This window comes from Epinephelus fuscoguttatus, linkage group LG6 (genome assembly GCF_011397635.1).
Source record: "Epinephelus fuscoguttatus linkage group LG6, E.fuscoguttatus.final_Chr_v1".
Lineage (NCBI taxonomy): Eukaryota > Metazoa > Chordata > Actinopteri > Perciformes > Serranidae > Epinephelus > Epinephelus fuscoguttatus.
The window spans coordinates 14847600-14865282 of NC_064757.1; the positions used below are offsets into that span (position 1 = coordinate 14847600).

The 17683-nt window shown below is 41.6% G+C and overlaps 1 protein-coding gene across 3 annotated transcripts in view; it reads right to left on the reverse strand.

Annotated features, from left to right (window-relative positions):
• The window catches only part of si:dkeyp-14d3.1 (transmembrane protein 132C), a 191350-nt gene that overhangs the window by 86904 nt on the left and 86763 nt on the right, over positions 1-17683 (reverse strand). For all 3 annotated transcript variants that reach the window (XM_049579349.1, XM_049579348.1, XM_049579350.1), the window contains one exon: positions 7337-7483. In XM_049579349.1, coding sequence (XP_049435306.1) covers positions 7337-7483 — 147 coding nt within the window. The remainder of the gene's footprint in view (positions 1-7336; positions 7484-17683) is intronic.

Sequence of the window (17683 nt, forward strand, 5' to 3'; positions counted from 1 at the left end):
TCAAAAGCCCAACCTGTCTTTACTCTGTAGCACCCCTTGATGAAAAACTGTCACCTCAGTATTGCTTTTATTAGGCTAGATGCTGCCGGTCTGGGATCGTGTGCAGGTTTGCATTACCATAGGAAGATTCCAATGTCTGCAGGGTTGAGAAACACATTCAGAATATGCCACACCTCTTAAAGTAATGTTTTATGTGATGAATAAAATCCATACTGTTTAATGAAATACTGACAGAAATGTATACTATGTATAGCTGTAAAGTAGATATGTTAGTTTGATGCTTGCATGTCAGAAAGAAGAAATAGCAATGTTTATTTATTTTCTAAATGAGTATTCACAGCGAGTTGGGTGCGGTTGGAGCATCAGCTGTGAATGGGAAGAAAGGAGCGGCTCAGCTGGCCAGGGTGAGCAGTTTCAAGTGACTGAGTGAAACTGCACATGGAGTACACCTGACCCATCAGTACTGCCATGCTCTCATGGCTGCAGTGGGACTGGGCTCATGGCACACGCGCACACACACACACACACACGCACGCACGCACGCACGCACGCACACACACACACACACACACACACACACACACACACACACACCGGCTTCAATTAGCAGTCCCACACACATTATTCAATGACACTTAGATGCAGTCCACAATCCAAGGTCCAGTGGCAGCGCCAACCATCCATTTGTACCGAGGCTGACAGTCTGAGCTGCGATTATAATTTTTAGTCCAAGCATGTCTATGAGTGTGTGTCAAGATGAAAATCTAACCTCAGTGCAATCATGAGAGCAGCTACTGATGACATAAAGTATGTTTGCTGGTGTCATTAGCTCACTTCCTAACAGCTGCTCACCCTGGGCGGCTGAGCCCATCTTATCCCTCCATCCACAGTTTTGGCTGTGCAAGCCATCAGTCGTGATCCTGGCCACTGTGGGGGCCCCAAGCAAAGAAGCCCATCAAGCCTCTGCCAAATGCATTCTGAGTACACAACACAACTGTAAATGGTATTAAAGATGTATTTTTTTTATTGCAAAGTCAGATTTGAACTTGAAATGGAACAATATATTTATTCTTAAAGTATAAAATAAATAAAATATATGAATATGAATAAATATAAAACACAACAAACTCGCACACGTCACCATCACACACGCTCTCTCTCAAACGCACACAGACAAGGGGCCCCACTTAAGGTTTTTATGGGCCAGCAGAGATGCAATGTATAGCGCCTTTATGGGAGGTTTATGACAGTCTGAATATCTGGAATATATTTTGGATGTTTGGGAATGGTGCAGGAAAACACATAAAAGTAGCTCATGATCGATAATTCATCTTTTCAAACCTGCTATCATGTATTTTAATTATTCATTCAGCTTTCCAAGAAAGCAATGTGTTTCCTTGGCTGCATCCCAGCGGTTAAAGTGTCTGTGGTTGGGTTTGACTGGACGTGTAATGCAGGAAAGGGTGATGATTAAAAGAAAAGAAAAGCTGGAAAATTATAAGGGCAAATGATTCAATACCAAAGCTTAACCTTGAGTGTGCTGCAGTACTGTAATTGTAGCAAACCATACTTTTCATTAGTGTGACTATCTAGCATGTTTCTGAGCACGTTTTCAACAGAACTTACTGTACCCAGCACAGCTGTGTGCACAGATTTTTAAGGATAAGGACAAGTAACTACAAATCAGAATCCCCAAGAAGTTGCAGTGGTCACCCGTCAAAAAAAAAATCATACTTTTAAGAAGAGGGGCTCTTAAGAATACTGTAGAAACAATGTGGATAAATGGAAAATTATGTTCATCTTGTTGTTTAAAAAAAAAAAAAGAAAATGCTAACAGGATCCACATTTGTTTGACCTGCTGCATTCACACACCTCATCATCCTCCTATTCTCAGGGAAGGAGCAGAAAAGAAGAAAGCGGGCTGAATGACAGCCCAACAGATGAGATAGCTTTGTCTAATCCCTTTCCAAAAGAGCTTCATTGAAATGACTGGGAGCGGGGAGGACAAGACGAAAGAAAAATTGGAGCATTGTGTATTGTATAGCCATCACGGGGCGTCTTTGGTCTTCTCTGTGAAGTGACTTTGACAGCTTTGGGGATTAAGGAGCAGTCCATCGTACACGGCCCAAACAGCAGGGATTAGACTAAATATGCTCACTCTTGTCTCTGGCTCCTTCACTTAGTAAATCAATAAAACATGATTTTTCTACTGTAACGGCACACGTGTGTGTGTGTGTGTGTGTGTGTGTGTGTGGGAGAGAAGGTGAGGTCGTGAGACAGAGCAGAGAGAAAAATACCTATATAAAGGGGTAGAACGGCTCCGGAGGCGAGGAGGAGCCAGCTGCCAAGCGTCGGTGCTCGCTGCTGCAGTTGCTGAAATTCCCCTTTTTATGTTGTTCAAGATGCTGCAGCTCCTCTTACAGCCACGCACAGGCATAATATATTACCTCCATGGGAGAGTTATTGTTAAAGGCCAAGAATTCGTCTTGGACAAACTCGGCCAGCCCCCTCACATATTCAGATCAGCAAGTAGCGTTTTGGGATTTTAAAAGCAAATTTTATTCCACAAAAAAAAAAAACACCCTTAAACATGTTCATGCATACTGTTTTTCCCATTTACATTTCCAGAGAAACTGCTGACACCAGCTGCCAAAGAGTACCAGGATGACTCTCAGCATTCTGACTTCTTGCTAAACTTATAGAAAACCAACATATAAAATCATATGTAAAATACAGCAACAACAAATCTGATAAGAGAAATAATTTCCTCCAAGTAGCAATGAATGGGCTCTTACACTTTCATGCATGTTGGGGTTGCTGGCGGTCACTGGTTGACTTGGCTGTGTGCATGACTTAGATGTTTCCTGCATGTAGTGCATGTAGTGTGTTGATGTATTGCAAATCGGGCACCACTTCCTCTGTCCACTATGTGGCACTACAGAACACACACTAATTATACGTCATGTTGCTGTATGTCATGTGTAGACCACAGCGATTAAATTTCTTGTAAATCGGATGATCTTTGCCACATATGGCTGACTTCCTGTTTTCAGTAGGTGGCGCTATCACCAAGAGTCAGGCGTGGACAAATCTCAGGCCTAAACTCTTATCTGGCATGTTAAATTTGGGGCAGATTCAAGTAGGCCCCTGTGTAAAGTCCAGTTACAACAGCTTCCTGTGTTGTGTAGAAACATCAAAATTTACTGTGCAGCCACGGCATCACTGTTTCAAAAAACTGGCAATCTTCACATTAAAGCATTGTCAAGGTTTTTAGGCTTTTCTGACTACCTTTGGAGTCGAATCTGGTGAACACGCTAAGAGAAGCACATCAAAGTACAAAACATGTCACTTCCTGTTGCCTGTAGGTGGTGCTATGACTAACTCAATAATGGCATGTAGACGTCTTCAAGCTGGGACTCCTACCAAACATGAAGTTCAGGGCAGATTGGATCATTTACCATGGAGTCGTAAACCACTTCCTGTTTCTGGCAAATTATAAAAATTTGATGCCCCACAATGGCCACACCATTTGACGAGAACTCAAACTTTTCATCTCAAAGGTCTTTAGATGGCACAGATAAAATTTGTTGTCCATCAGGTGAAATATCTTGAAGTTCATTAAAGTATGACCCTGTGTAAGCAAATTTGAATTCCCAAGGATAGCGAAGGAACAGCCACCCTTACCCAATCTTACCCTAACCCTTCTCAATCCCACTGCACTTGCCTAAAGCTGACCACTCCAACCAACAAAGGCAAAGAGAACTTGCCTAACATGGGGAGAGTAGGGCGGGTCATTGCTTCACTATCCTAGGATTAAATGGCAAAAATACTCTTGCATTGCCCAGTTAATTTAAAATGGCTGACTTCCTGTTGGGTTTAGGGTATACTGCTTGTGATTTACATGTGGGGTGGCACGGTGGTGTAGTAGTTAGCACTGTCACCTCACAGCAAGAGGGTTCCTGCTTCAGTTCCAGGAGGGAGCCCCTCTGTGCGGAGTTTGCATGTTCTCCCCATGTCAGCGTGAGTTTTCTTCAGGTACTCTGGCTTCCTCCCACAGTCCAAAGACATTCAGGTTGGGGATAGGATAAGTGGTGACTCTAAATTGCCCGTAGGTGTGAATGTGAGTGTGAATGGTTGTCTGTCTCTATGTGTCAGCCCTGTGATAGTCTGGTGACCTGGGGTGTACCCTGCCTCTCGCCTGATGTCAGCTAGGATAGGCTCCAGCCCCCCCCCCCCCCCCCCCCGTGACCCCCAAGAGGATAAGCGGTTACGAAAATAAATGGATGGATGGATGGATGATTTACAAGTGCCTCCAAATTTTTGTACATCTAGGGGTAGTGTACCACAGGGGCTGTTTTGTTGAAGTTTTGTCGGGGGTGCTACTAAGCCATTTTGTCACACCTGAGACCCATAAAATAATATTTTTTTCACCGCCTCTAATTTTTTAAGTTTTAAAGCACCTTTAGCCCCTCAAAAATGTGATTCATTCAGCAAAATAATAATAATTCCTTCAGTTCCAAAAGGTTCCTTGCACCAGTTGGTGTCATTATCAACACATTTTTCACCCCTATATATTTTCAGGCAGGCAAAAACTTCCTGTTTATAAGACTGAGCTGTCAAAACTTATCATATGAGTGAATGGAAGGTCTGAAAAGTAGTTTGACTGCGGAGGCGACTTTGAGCTCCTGGGGCAGCTCCTGTTTGAAACTTACTGTTCATAAAGTCAAATAAAGTTGTACTGTGTGCTTTGAGAAGTAAAAAATATTAAGCCCACGTAAGAAAAAAGAAAAAACTTACACACACACAAAAAAAAACATGCCACCGAGATCTAAGTGAAACCATCAGCAACCGGCATGACTGTGCTGCTGGTCTCAATGTAGCTGTGCAGTATCACACAATAAATGGCTGTATGAGATGTCTATTAAAGAAAGCCTTTATTATCTGGTTCTGATTTTATAGCTGTTCAAATGCAGGCACATATATCTTTGTTTAACGCACTGTGTGCACTGCAGTTACACTATAATCATTCCTTGTAGTGATCCACTAATAGCAGCATGTCTAAATAAATCAGTGGACTAACAGATTCAAATTACATATGTTTCACAGGCTGCTCTACACTTAAATAACCCCCGCACAACTTTGATTATAAAGTTTGCGATGTCAAGTGTCCTGTTTTCTTAAGGGAGTGGTTTAAAAATTGCTAAGTGGAACGAAAGCTAAAGAGCAAACATAAGTGGAGCTTTACTCAGCCTCAAATCTGCCTCTAATCCATAAAATTACACCTGTCACTAGAAAGTTAGATCTATTAAAACTACTTCCTGATCCGAGAAGGAAAAACCATTAAAACACACAAAGGCCTTCAATCAGCACTTAATTAACACAGCAACCTTTTTCCCAGTGCTGGCAATCACTTCCCTATCTGCCAGATTAGTTTAAGGACGTGAATACAGATAGGAAATGGCCAAAACAACATTGAGGATATGGCAGGGGAGAAAATAAGTAAAAAATGAAAAAAGAGAGGGATGGAGAGAGAGAGAGCGAGAGAGAGAGAGAGAGAGAGAGAGAGAGAGTGTGAAAAGAGGGGACGCCGCAATGGTCTGTTAACTTCTCCCTCCCCACAGAGGTCTCCACAGACATATCCGATGGCCTTTATGTCAAGTGTGTCATTTTAGCAGCGGGAACATCACTTAAATAACCACTAACACTGTACATTCCAGTGCCTGTGTATCTCTTGCAAAATGTGAACAATCAGCCAAAGTAATTTCTGAAATGATGGACATGTAAAGGACTGTAAAAAAAGTTTCAGGAGATTTAGCCATGACAGCCTCAGTGATGACTCAATGTTTCAGAAGGACAAAAGTGAGAGAAAGATAATTTGTAGCAGCTGTTAAATGCAAGTGAGGCTTCATTCTGTTATGAAGTCTAAAATCTAATCTGTAAAAATTATATTTTAGAAAGAGCACACACTTTTTTTAGCAGGAGAAATACCTCTGCTGTGTAAACTCAATGTGATAATAGTGGCTTTAGGAGAATCAGTATCAGTAAATCAGTAAACAACAGATGAATATACAAGTCTTCAATTGAAATATTAAAGATACACAAACAAAGCTGCAATAAGTTATGTTGTTATATTAATATTGGAAAAAATGACAATGAGTAATGTGTGAAGTGTCACTAGTACTGTTAAACCCACAGAGAATTATCACACAGTTTCTGCAGTTTTCTTCAATTCTTCTGGGAATTTTAGCATCTTTAGGCTCACTGGTTTCATTTTTTTCTTCACCACTCTTGTCAAAGTTATTTGCAATGGGAGCAGTCTGGTATTTTGACGAAAAAAAAAAAAACCTCTGTAAACTCACTGCACGCTACCTTTCCCACACCAAATACCAGACAAATAAAGCTAGCTGGTTGGTGAATATATTGAAGCAGGTAACATTCCTTATAGTTCCCTCAGGAGTTGGTGGAGACCAAAATAGAGCTAAAAGGAGTAAATGCTGGACCTGCATCCACCAAGTGGGCAGACAAAGAACTCCAAACAGCCAGGCAGCCATGTTCCTACTGCAACGCAGCCACTGGGGCTCACAGAAGCCTCTCTACTCAATGCAGTTGCACTTGGTGAAATTGTCCCTCCTGGCTCCCTTGCAGTCAAGATGGCAGTGAAGATAACAAAGCTGGGTGGGGAAGGGGCATCATCTTGTAAAGTGACTTACTTTAGCGGATCATAAAATAACGTGTATGGAATTAATCTTCAGATGCTTTGGTTCAAAATGAGACCAAATTTGGATGTCAGTTTTTAAGCCATGTCAAAGGCCAACATGGGGCCTGCAACAGATGGTAAGGCTTCTTATTTTGCCTGTTGCTGTCAGGCTACCCTCTGCTATGTTATTTCGTTACTCACTTAGGACTACTTCCTCCCGTGTAAGAAGAGTGAGGAGCCAGCAGTCAGTGACAGTATGAAACAGTCAATAAAACAGGTTTTTCAAAAGTTTTGAATCAACACAACCACAAGAGGTCCTTAAGCATATAGTCTTAAATGTGCACATAAAATATTAGGCTGATTGGTCCAGTAGAATGTGAGATTAGCTGCAGGCAGACAGATACACACATTCACACTCACACACAAGGCCAAATGCATGACCCCCTCCAGACCTATGCCTGACATAGTATTAGGCAAGTTATTGCTAGCATGTTTGCTGTATTAACTTAATAAGGTAGTAAGTAATATGTCATGTTGTGTTTTACTTCATATCTTATCACTCTCATCCCACTGTGGAGAGATAACCAATGGGAAAATCCTCCAAAAACTTAAGGTAATTGAGGTAATTTATGTGCTGACCTTTGCTGATCATAGCCGGACTCCTTCCTGCGGCAGTGGAGAGTCACCACTCGATGGCCTTCACTCCTCACATCCTGGCTAACTATCCACTGAGTAGGATTGCTGGGACGAGCCCCGAGAAACGTCACTCCCTCTTTCAACTTCACTCTGTGGAGACAGAAAAGACATGTTTATGAATATATCAGGCCGAAAGAAGCTCCTCATTTCAGTGAGTCATTGGATGTATCGGGCTGATCCATGCACAGCAGCTGCGTCCAGACAGACAATAATTTTTTCTTTTTTTGTCATTTTGTCTAGCAATACATTATCCAGATGGTTCACTGCACTGCCTCATCTTCAAAAGATGTCCCAGCTGTTATCTTGGTTTTGATCACACTGCTTTTCTTCCCCAGCAGGACGACTGGCTGTTTTAAACATGTGTGTTGTCTCATGTGTTACCCTGGTCAATCAAGTAATCAAACCACGGCAAACACCTGCTATTTTAATGCATAGCTTGTATTTTCTAAACAGTCTGATAAGTGTTGTTGTGCATCTTTGCTAAAATCTCATTTGTTGTGACGGCAAACAGAGCTTTTTTAAAAATTAACTAATCAGAAAGTAACTCTCTCTGGCACGTCAGGGTCTGCCATCCACAGTGAATGTGCTGTTTGTTGTAAAATGAGCGTGCTGTGTAAGTGGGATGTGACCATCCCATTATGCCACTCCTTTCCCTCCTTTACCTCCCTCAGTAATAGATTCACTCTCTTGCAGTCTGAAAAGGACATTATGAAAAGGTTTCTTTGACTGCAGCAAAATTACAGCGTCAATGTCCTTGGCTCAGTGGACTACAAAGGAGGGAAATGCCCAAGAAAAAGAAAAGGAAATGAAAATCTCCCTTACAGGTAATTCATATTATAAAGTATATAAACTGTATCCACACAGAGTGATCTAAGGGCAAAAGTGTTGACATAAAATAGATTTAGACTAATGTTCCATAACATGTGAACTGTGTGATTTTGTTTGAGGGTGACAGCAAAGTTCCAGGATTGAAGAGAAGACTAAATTATAAAAGAAGGCCCAATCACTTTCCCCAGCCAATCCATACCAGGTTGGCAGATGAGACCAAAGATAGGACTTTGCTTTCATCTTGAATTTGTTGCTCCACTTTAACATGCACTATGTGATTGCCTGTCTGTATGCCAATGAATATATCTGCCCTCTCCAGTCAAGCTCCTTTCTTTGATGTAATGTCATGTTGTGAAGGGGGGTTATATGCCAAGTGAAGATGGGTAATGTGACAGATGGTATGCTTCCCTTGGAATGAAGATAAACACTACACCTAGGGGTCAATCAGAATGTGTGTGTGTGTGTGTGTGTGTGTGTGTGTGTGTGTGTGTGTGTGTGTGTGTGTGTGTGTGTGTGCAAGCAACCATCTTTTTGTGTTGTTGCCTTTCCATTATTATTTGATGACTTTTGCCAGCTGCTTCACTCTCTGTTGTGTGTGTACATGAATGAAGGCCTACTGACATTTATAGATTTTGCTACAACATCACATATTAAGTCTAAGGCAAGACCAGGCGACAAAATATATTTGTCATTTCAGTATAGGCAATCATAGAGTCCAAATCATAGAGTCCTAAATTATTGCCATGATTTGGCTGAGAAGCATCAGTACATGTTGGGCCCCGTGCAATATCTTTGCCTCCTTTTTACAACTTCTGTGACTTGAGGTGAACTGTGAGGTTAATCTTACACCTGAAAACATCAACAAATGTTGCACTTATGAATGAAAGAAAACCTTGAGCCATTCATCATCACTCAGCAGTGAAGTTGGTTCCGCCACAGTCGGAAGAAAGAGGGTGAAAGTGTGGATGAGCAGCATACATTTGTGTGCGTGGGGTGATGTTGAATTCAAAGGTGTGATTACTTCAGTGTTATTGCTCCTGTTCAGCAGGTGATAGTGACTGAAGAACGGCATAAACAAATATGACGTCATGAGGCATCCCAAATGTTCCATTGGTTTTCTTCCACTATGACCTATAAACTGTATGTAATAAGAGCAATAGCTACTGTGACATCACTCATTAGTTTTGTTAGTTTTTTGCCAATCAAGAGGTAGCCGGACCCCAAGGCATGCCCTGCTTTATCATCTATATTTTACTCTACATGGGACCATAATTTACTAAATCAACATCATGCTGTATTGAAGAAGACTTGAAACTAGTATTTGAGCCCATAAACTCATTAGGAAAAGGTTTACTGATGTAATAAAACAAGCAAGAAGTAGGGTCATTTTCTCATAGGCTTACATATAGTCGGGTCACCCCCTGCTGGTCATTAGAAAGAAAGAAGGTTTAAGGCACTTAAGGCATTGGCTTCACTTGTTGCCGCTTACTATAACCACAGTGCTTGAGAATATTTGGCAATTGTCACACCCAACAATCATTTCTGCTCCATGGGCCATTATCCAGCAGATATTGTGCAGCCTTAATTTGGCATTAAACTATAGAGCGAGTTAAGAGGATGATCAGATATTGCTTCAGTAATGTACAGTGAATACATTTTTTTAAGAAGTAGACTACAGAAGTAGGGACGTAAACTATTGTAATATAAATACAGTACAAGTTAAAGTGAGATCAATAGCTCATAATACAAAGCAGCCACAAAATATTTTGTCTTTGCAACCTCAAAAATCCTCAGTGTTCACAGTGAAGTTTCCTAAAATGCTATATTTATATTCCCTTTCATCCTCCTCTGACTGAAAGCAACAACCCCAACTTGTCTACTTTAGCTGGGACAGGTGGAGGAGAAGTGGCTACACCAAAAAGTAAATTACAACACTTCATCTTCACCTCCTGCAAATCCTGAAATGCACAGAAAAATAAAAGCTTACAATGTCACTCCAAGGGTGGATTTTTTTATTCCCCACTCAATGGAAGATCCACTGTTCAAGCCAGAGTGAAAGGAAGTGCTGAGGAGGAACTTACTGGCAGTGAGCATACAACTGTAACACAAAGAGCTCATGCACAGTCCTCCTCGGGTCCCAGTGGGAGCAGCGGGGTCTTGTATCTGGTTTCTTTACACTTCAGTGATCAGGATGTCTATCAGTGCTTTCCAGAGAGGCTTCAGAATGTTTTAAACACGGTCGAGTCTCAGAGGGGAGCCAGTCATTACTCCACAGACCATATCCGAGCTTACTGAGAAGGTGTTAGAGTATGGTTGAAGTGTCTTTTATTGACTTAATGGTCAATTTGGCCTTGTAACCAGCCAGCGAAGGAGTCTCCTGCAGGTTAAATAGCAGTCATCCAAAGCTAGTGACTATTAGATCCATGTTGTAACCTCAGTTAGTGAATATATGCCTTCAAATAAGCCAGCTTCTAAAAATATACCAATTCTCATATTCATCAAAAATGTAATGGGAAATGTAACTGAATAGTTGAATATTTACTGAATTCTTTTTCTTAACTACAAATCTGAGGTACTTTACTTAAGTATTTTCATTTTATGCTACTTGCACTTTTACTCCATGACATTTAAGAGGGAAATACTGGACTCTACTACATTTATCTGAAAGCCATAGTTGCTAGTTACTTTTCAGATCAGTATGCATTATAATACATTAAACTGCTAAATAAGTACTTATACTCATTTTGCTTACTTTAATAAGATTTTAAATTCAGGGCTTTTAGTTTTAACAGAGTTTTGGGGGGAAAATAACTATTCAAAGTATTCAGATACTTTACTGACATGGAAGTACTAATACCACTCTGTGAAAATGCTGTACTTCATGGAAAAGTCCTCCAGTGAAAACCTTATTTAATTCAAAATTATGTTTCAGCAAATTATAGTCTAGAGTACTCTGCAGAGCAGAAGAATTAAGTTGCATCAAATGGAAACACTCAAGTAAACTAGAAGCAGCGCCTATCTTGATTTTGCACTTTAGTACAGTACAGTACTAATGTTTACCATGTTTACTGTCATGGTTTAGCATGTTAACATGCTCACATTTGCGACTACAAGTGAGGCTGGACAAATTAAAAATTTGACCGGATGATGGCACAAGATGAAAAGTTAGAAGATCACCAGAGTTGTTACAGTTATGTCTTCCTGAGGAGGACATGAATGTCTGAATCAAATTTAATGGATAATTCAGCCAATAGGTGTCGAGACATCTCATCAAAACCTTGTGGTGGTGCTAAAGTGAGACAGCCAGGGACAGCCAGGCTATCACTGAAATCATCCTGATTCATAGACTGCTGACCATGAATGTCTCTACAACACTGGTGCCAATCCATCTTGTAGATGTTGAGATATATCACTGGATAGGTGAAAACTCTGCTGAGTGGTACTCTGCTGGTTGCATCACAAGAAAAGTCAAAAGATTACTTTTTTGTGATGATAGGAGTCATGTCCTGGAGACCATAAATGTCAGGACCAAATTCCATGTTAATCCATCACATATTTGTCAAAACAAGACAGTACAAAACAAGATGTAAACAAACTGGTGTTGTTAAGAGAAAGGCCAGGGTATCGCCAACACCTGTAGAATTCATTCTCTGGGAATCATTGATACATGCACAAAATTTCAAGGGCTTCCATCCAAAAGTTGTTGAGATATTTCAGTCTGGGCCACAATGGTAGACCAACACACCATCTGACAAAATGACTCTGCCATCTTTGGAGCCATGCTGCCAGTATCGCTAGTAAAAAAAGTCTTCTACACTGTACAAAATGTGTGATGCTTCAGGTACCTGCATCTGTATGTTTTTCTTAACTTTGCTGTCTTGTACACATTTAATACAACTAAACTGTATCACTCTGACTCGGATAAGTCAAGGGCATGCCAGGCAGCCATTGGGTAGAACTCTCCTCAAAGTCTGACAAGCTGACACTCCCCTCAAAAATGAAGGAAGAGGGAACACTTTATATCAATACACCTGGGCTCTCCTCGGTCTCTTAGTCGGTCTCCTGTGAAGCTGCGGAGCTACAATCCAGACTGAATGTTCTGAATACCAAGTATTACACAACTAGAGGGGAAGTAAAGACACAACGACCCGCAGAGGGAAGAAGGGGAACAGTGTAAAAAGGCGACAGCGTTTAGCTGACAGTTTAAAGTCACACTAGACGCAACTCCTCAAAACTGTCAGAAATCATAAGAGAACCTGACGAGTATTCATCGGCGCTGTCATAAGTCTGAGCCAAGCTGAGCGGAACAAAGAGAAGTGGATGCAGGTAGTACAGAAGCAATCAGAGAGCACAGAGTGGTCCACTCCGGATTCTTATGCCATTTCATGTCATCATGAGTCCGTTTTCTTGGATAAAAAGGGAAGAAAATCACGCTTCAGCTAAAGTGTATTATATTCTCTTATTCTTTTTCTCCCTCAACGCTGTCTCTATGCTCTCTCTCTCTATCACCCATCTACACTCACACCTGATTGTATGTTTGGACTCCACAGGGACTCCCTTAATAAATAGGGATAAGATAAGTAGGAGAGCTTCTTCTCAACAGGGCAGTAAAAGGGGTAAACATTTCCGGGGTAAATCCAAAAACACTGAGGCTTAACGACTACGGGAGTCCCCAGCCAGTGGTCTGTGTCCCATGACACTGGCTACACTCCAGTTACCTCTCTGGCCTATTTCCACGTGGCTCTGTTGGGCTGCTCCTGGCTCACATGCATCAGGGGGTTTGGTGAACTATTCTGACCATTTCTCTTCACTGACTCCTCTTAGGACCAAATGCATCCACAATCAGCTGCTCCCCGAGGAGGAGATTCCTGTTTTATTGTGCCATCCCGCCTACATAAACAGTGTGCAGAGAATGCAACAGCTCAGTGGGGAACGGGGGAAAAGAGAGAAGCTGCAGTGTGGGGGAATGGCAGAGAGACAGCGGGAGGACGGTACTTTGTGATGGTTTGTGGTTGACGGCTAATGGAACAGTGTAAAGCACCACACTCATCTACGAGTCTGCTGCTTCACAGACCATAACTGCCGCAAGAGCAGACACCGAAACGAACACACACACATACACATACACAGTGGCAAACGAAAAATAAATCGAGCCAAACGCCTACACTCCAATTCCGAACAACACATCAAAACAGGCTTATTTTATTGCTACAATGTTCAATAAGACATGGAAACTTTTGCAAAGTCATAAAAAAAATCTAAAAAAAGAATACTTTTAATGTTTTTTCGGATTTTGTGTTTGTCTGTGTCTGGAAGCGTACGCAGGGTGTCATGTCTTAATACACTGTGGTATTATTGATGGGTTTACCCTACCAACTCTCCCTCTTAGCTATTAGACAGCAGTGAGCAGGAGTGTGAGGCTGCTTGCTTGTGAATGTATGTATATTAGGTAGCCACACTAGCTGCATAGCTCAAAGGGGGGCATTATCAGCCTGTCGATCCACTACTTTAATCTAGACAGCAGTATCTCAACATCTATTGGAAGGATTGCAACAAAATTTGGTACAGATTTACATTATGCCAAAACAAGTGACCCTTGACCCTTGACGTTTGAACTAATGCCACCAGAAGTTCAAAATATCTATATAAATTGTCCTGTAAAAATATCTCTGCATCTATTACTGTAGATGAATTGGAAGAAAAGTTTGTCCAGACACTTAAGGTCAGCCAGTGTGTCATAATGACTTTGGTGATGGTGACTCCCTGACTCTTCCTAGAGTTTGTGGAGGACTGCACTTATCAAGGCAGCCTTATTAGCATGGAGAGGGGGAGGATGTTGAGGCAAGTTTGGAGGCTCAGGCTGTGTATATGCAATAGCAATGTCAAGTCTATCTGAATGTGAGGTTCTGAATGTTGGAAAAAAAAACAGAACTGATATGAAAAGTGAAGCATTCCACTATGGGTGCCTGAGAAAGGGTATGTGTCTTCTTTAAGATCACAATCTTGGAGTTCTACAGAGAAATCAAAAGCAAGAACATCAGCACTGGAATAAGGCAGCAGTGTCTGTGATGGCTGGGCTATGTGCTACAAAAGGAGTAAAACTACACCCCAAATATTGCACTGAGAGAAAGGAAAACCTGGAAGACCAAATCTGACCTGACACAGAACTGTGATGGACAGCAAAGGAAGCACATTTTGGCCAATATCCCTGTAGGGTATGAAGAAAGATTACATAAGCAAAGCACCATTATGAGGTTGACATTTCTGGTTTGGAGTGAAATGTCTCATGAACTATTGGATGATTTGTTTCCCCCAGGATGAACTGTTATAGCTTTAGTGATCCCTGAACTTTACACCATTTTACATTCTAAAATGGAGCATGAGATGGATAGGCAGGTTTGGCATGGCATCGGCGGTGAGGCAGCCGCTGCGCTGGACCATCGTGAAAATGATTCAGTTCAACAGTCCATCTATGTCCCAACCCCCACCTATGGTCATGAGCTTTGGGTAGTGAACCAAGGAATGAGTTCACAGATACAAGCCGCTGGAATGAGTGTCTTCCGTAGGATGGCTGGGCTCAGCCGTAGACACAGGGTAAGTAGCTCAGGGTAGAGCTGCTGCTCCTTCATGGCAAAAAGGGGTCAGGTGAGGTGGTTTGGGCATGTGATCAGGATACCTCCAGGACACCTCCCGTTAAAGGTTTTCCAGGTACATCCAACTGGTAGGAGGCATCGGGGCAGACCCGGCCAAACTCTCATCTGGCCTTGGAATGCCTCAGGAACCCCCAGAAGGTGCTAGAAAGGGTTGCTGGAGTACCTTGCTTAGCCTGCTGCCCCCGTGAAACATCCCCATATAGGAGGATAAAAATGGATGGATGGATGGATGGATGGATGGATGGATGGACAGACCTTATACCTGGTAAGCATCTACATGTTAGCATTGTCATTGTGAGAATATTGGCATTTAGCTCAAACATGCTGTGTTTAAGTATGGCCTCTCAGAGCCAATAGAGCTGCTGTAGACTCTTAGGCCAGCTTCATACTTTATGTGTCCGTGTGTGTCGGCTTTGGTCTGCATGACGTAAATGATCTTTCAAGCAGTGATTGACATGCGTTAGAGAGTTCTCCTGGCTCTTATTGGTTGGTAACTCTCTCATGTACGACCATCAGGTTGTAGTGAAAGTTTCACACAACATGTAATTTGCTTTTAAATAAAAATTACCTACTGTAGCTTTAAGGTTCAGTTTAGAGAAACAACACAAGTGCTCACATTTATAAAGTACTGTGAAAAAAACGTTGAACACTAAAATTGTTTGAGTAGTATGCAGTACATAAGTATGCCATTTTAAATGCAACCCCAAGCTTGTTTGATTTTATTTCCTTTTCATAAAGGAGAGAACAAAAGAGTAAACAAGGACTGCTGATAAGACTCCATGTAGGTAGGAGTTTAGGTAGATAGAAAAACAGTGAGAAAGAAAAGGAGAAAGGCGGGTAGGGGAAGAGGCTGAGCGCCTGAGTCAGTGTGTTTGCAGGCACAGAGCATGACTGTGCACTCTGCAGTTACTTAAATCAATGTCAAGCTGCTCATCTCGTCCATTCAACAGGGAGGGAAAACAGATACTATAGATTACAAGAGACCAACTTGTGCAGCATTCCTTTGACGTACAGGGGCTCAGAGGCTCTGAACAGTTAAAATCGTCTGAAAATGTTAATAGGAAAACAGAGTGACTGAAGTATAATGCACTGACACAACACTTTTGAGTCCCTTTATGAAAACTGTAATATAAGCATAAGGCAGGGACAGACTTTCAATGTCTGCTGGCTATCAGCGTGGTCAGGTAAACATAATATCTTCAGTCTATCAGCCTCACATCAGCCTTTTCTCTTAGTATGAATTATTCATTTGCTCCATCTTTGTATGCAACATAATGTCAACATGAATGATAAGAAAGCATTTAGAATTCCCCACCTGTATCTGTGTAAATATTAGCATTTATTACAGCACAGAGACAGCAATATTTTAGCTTTTTACTTTGTATAATAGGACTGTTTTAGGAAGTGTTACAGCCTACCAGAAGTGACTCCATAAAATTGGCCAATACAATGCAGTGTATTAGATAATTATGTGCCTTTTGCCCATGTGTCAATAGGGGAGCTACTAGGTGCCAGTAACATGCTCTACCTACACTCGCAGTCATTTCCCCCACATGCCAGGAGACACATTTCATTGGCTTTTCATTTCTGAATCACACAGCAGAGATTACAGAAGTACCCATTGTTATGCTGAGTGGCCATAAAAGAGAGGGGAAACACATTTTGTATGGAGATCTGTTTGCCAATTACTCCATCTTTTGTGTAGACACGGTGTGAGCAACGAGAGGGGAGCATCGAAAATCCCATTTGAAGAATTCATATGATTGCTATCATGGAGCGCAGATTTGTGGTGTTCTCGCAGAATGTGTCCACCTAATTGGATTTTCACGACATTCAAGAGCACAGCGAGAGGGGGAAAACCACGCAGGAGGAGGAAAAAAAGCAGCAGAGAGAAAAAGAGAAACAGTCAATAATACTCGGATGTGAGATAATTTAAGACTTGGAAAATATTTGCACAGCTTTCCCTCTCCTGCTTCATCAGATATTTTTTTTTCCAATCAAACCAGACTCTAATTTAATTCAACAACTTCAAGAATGTCTCTTTTTATTATTGCAATATGACTGACTGCAGTTAGCTAGTTTGAGGGTTTGTGTAATAGTTCCTCTAGCCTGTAAATCACAGCATCATCCCTTGTTGGAGGATATTACAGTGTATTTGAGAGGAGCTGATTTAGAGTGAGCAGGTAGTGGGGCTCAACAAAGGCTGCTGGAAAGTGTGTATTCCTACTCTTTTTCTGCATGGGGGCAGGCAGGCAGCCGCAGGCTAATCTGCAGATGAACGTGTGTGTGTGTGTGTGTGTGTAGGTAAACACGATGCCTTCTTTTTGAGCACAACAGCAAACGCCCTAAAACTCACACAAGCCAGGCACAGGAAAATGTTCTGGCAAACACACAAAAACAAATGTACACATGCACATATGTATTCATGCATGTATGGCTTACACATGTATGAACACACATCCTCAGACAAATGCAGAAACTCATAGGAGCCGGCCTCTGTTAGGCTGTGATGAAGAGATAATGTCACAATGTTGCCTTTGGCAATAGAGATTAACCCGCACACTTGTTTTCCTTCTCTTTTTTGCTTCTTTTCATTTCATTTCCAGTTTGAGAAAATAGGGGGAATAAATAGTTGCATGCCCAGAGGAAATGGATAGTAAATAGGAAACTATATTGAAGGCTCTGGCTCTGCCACTCACACATCGATGTTTCATCTCTGGTGTGATCCAGTGTGTTGGTCAATGGGTGCATTACATAAAGGTGAAGATCCTAAATCCCCAACAAATTGCTTCAGATCATAGGGGTGCCT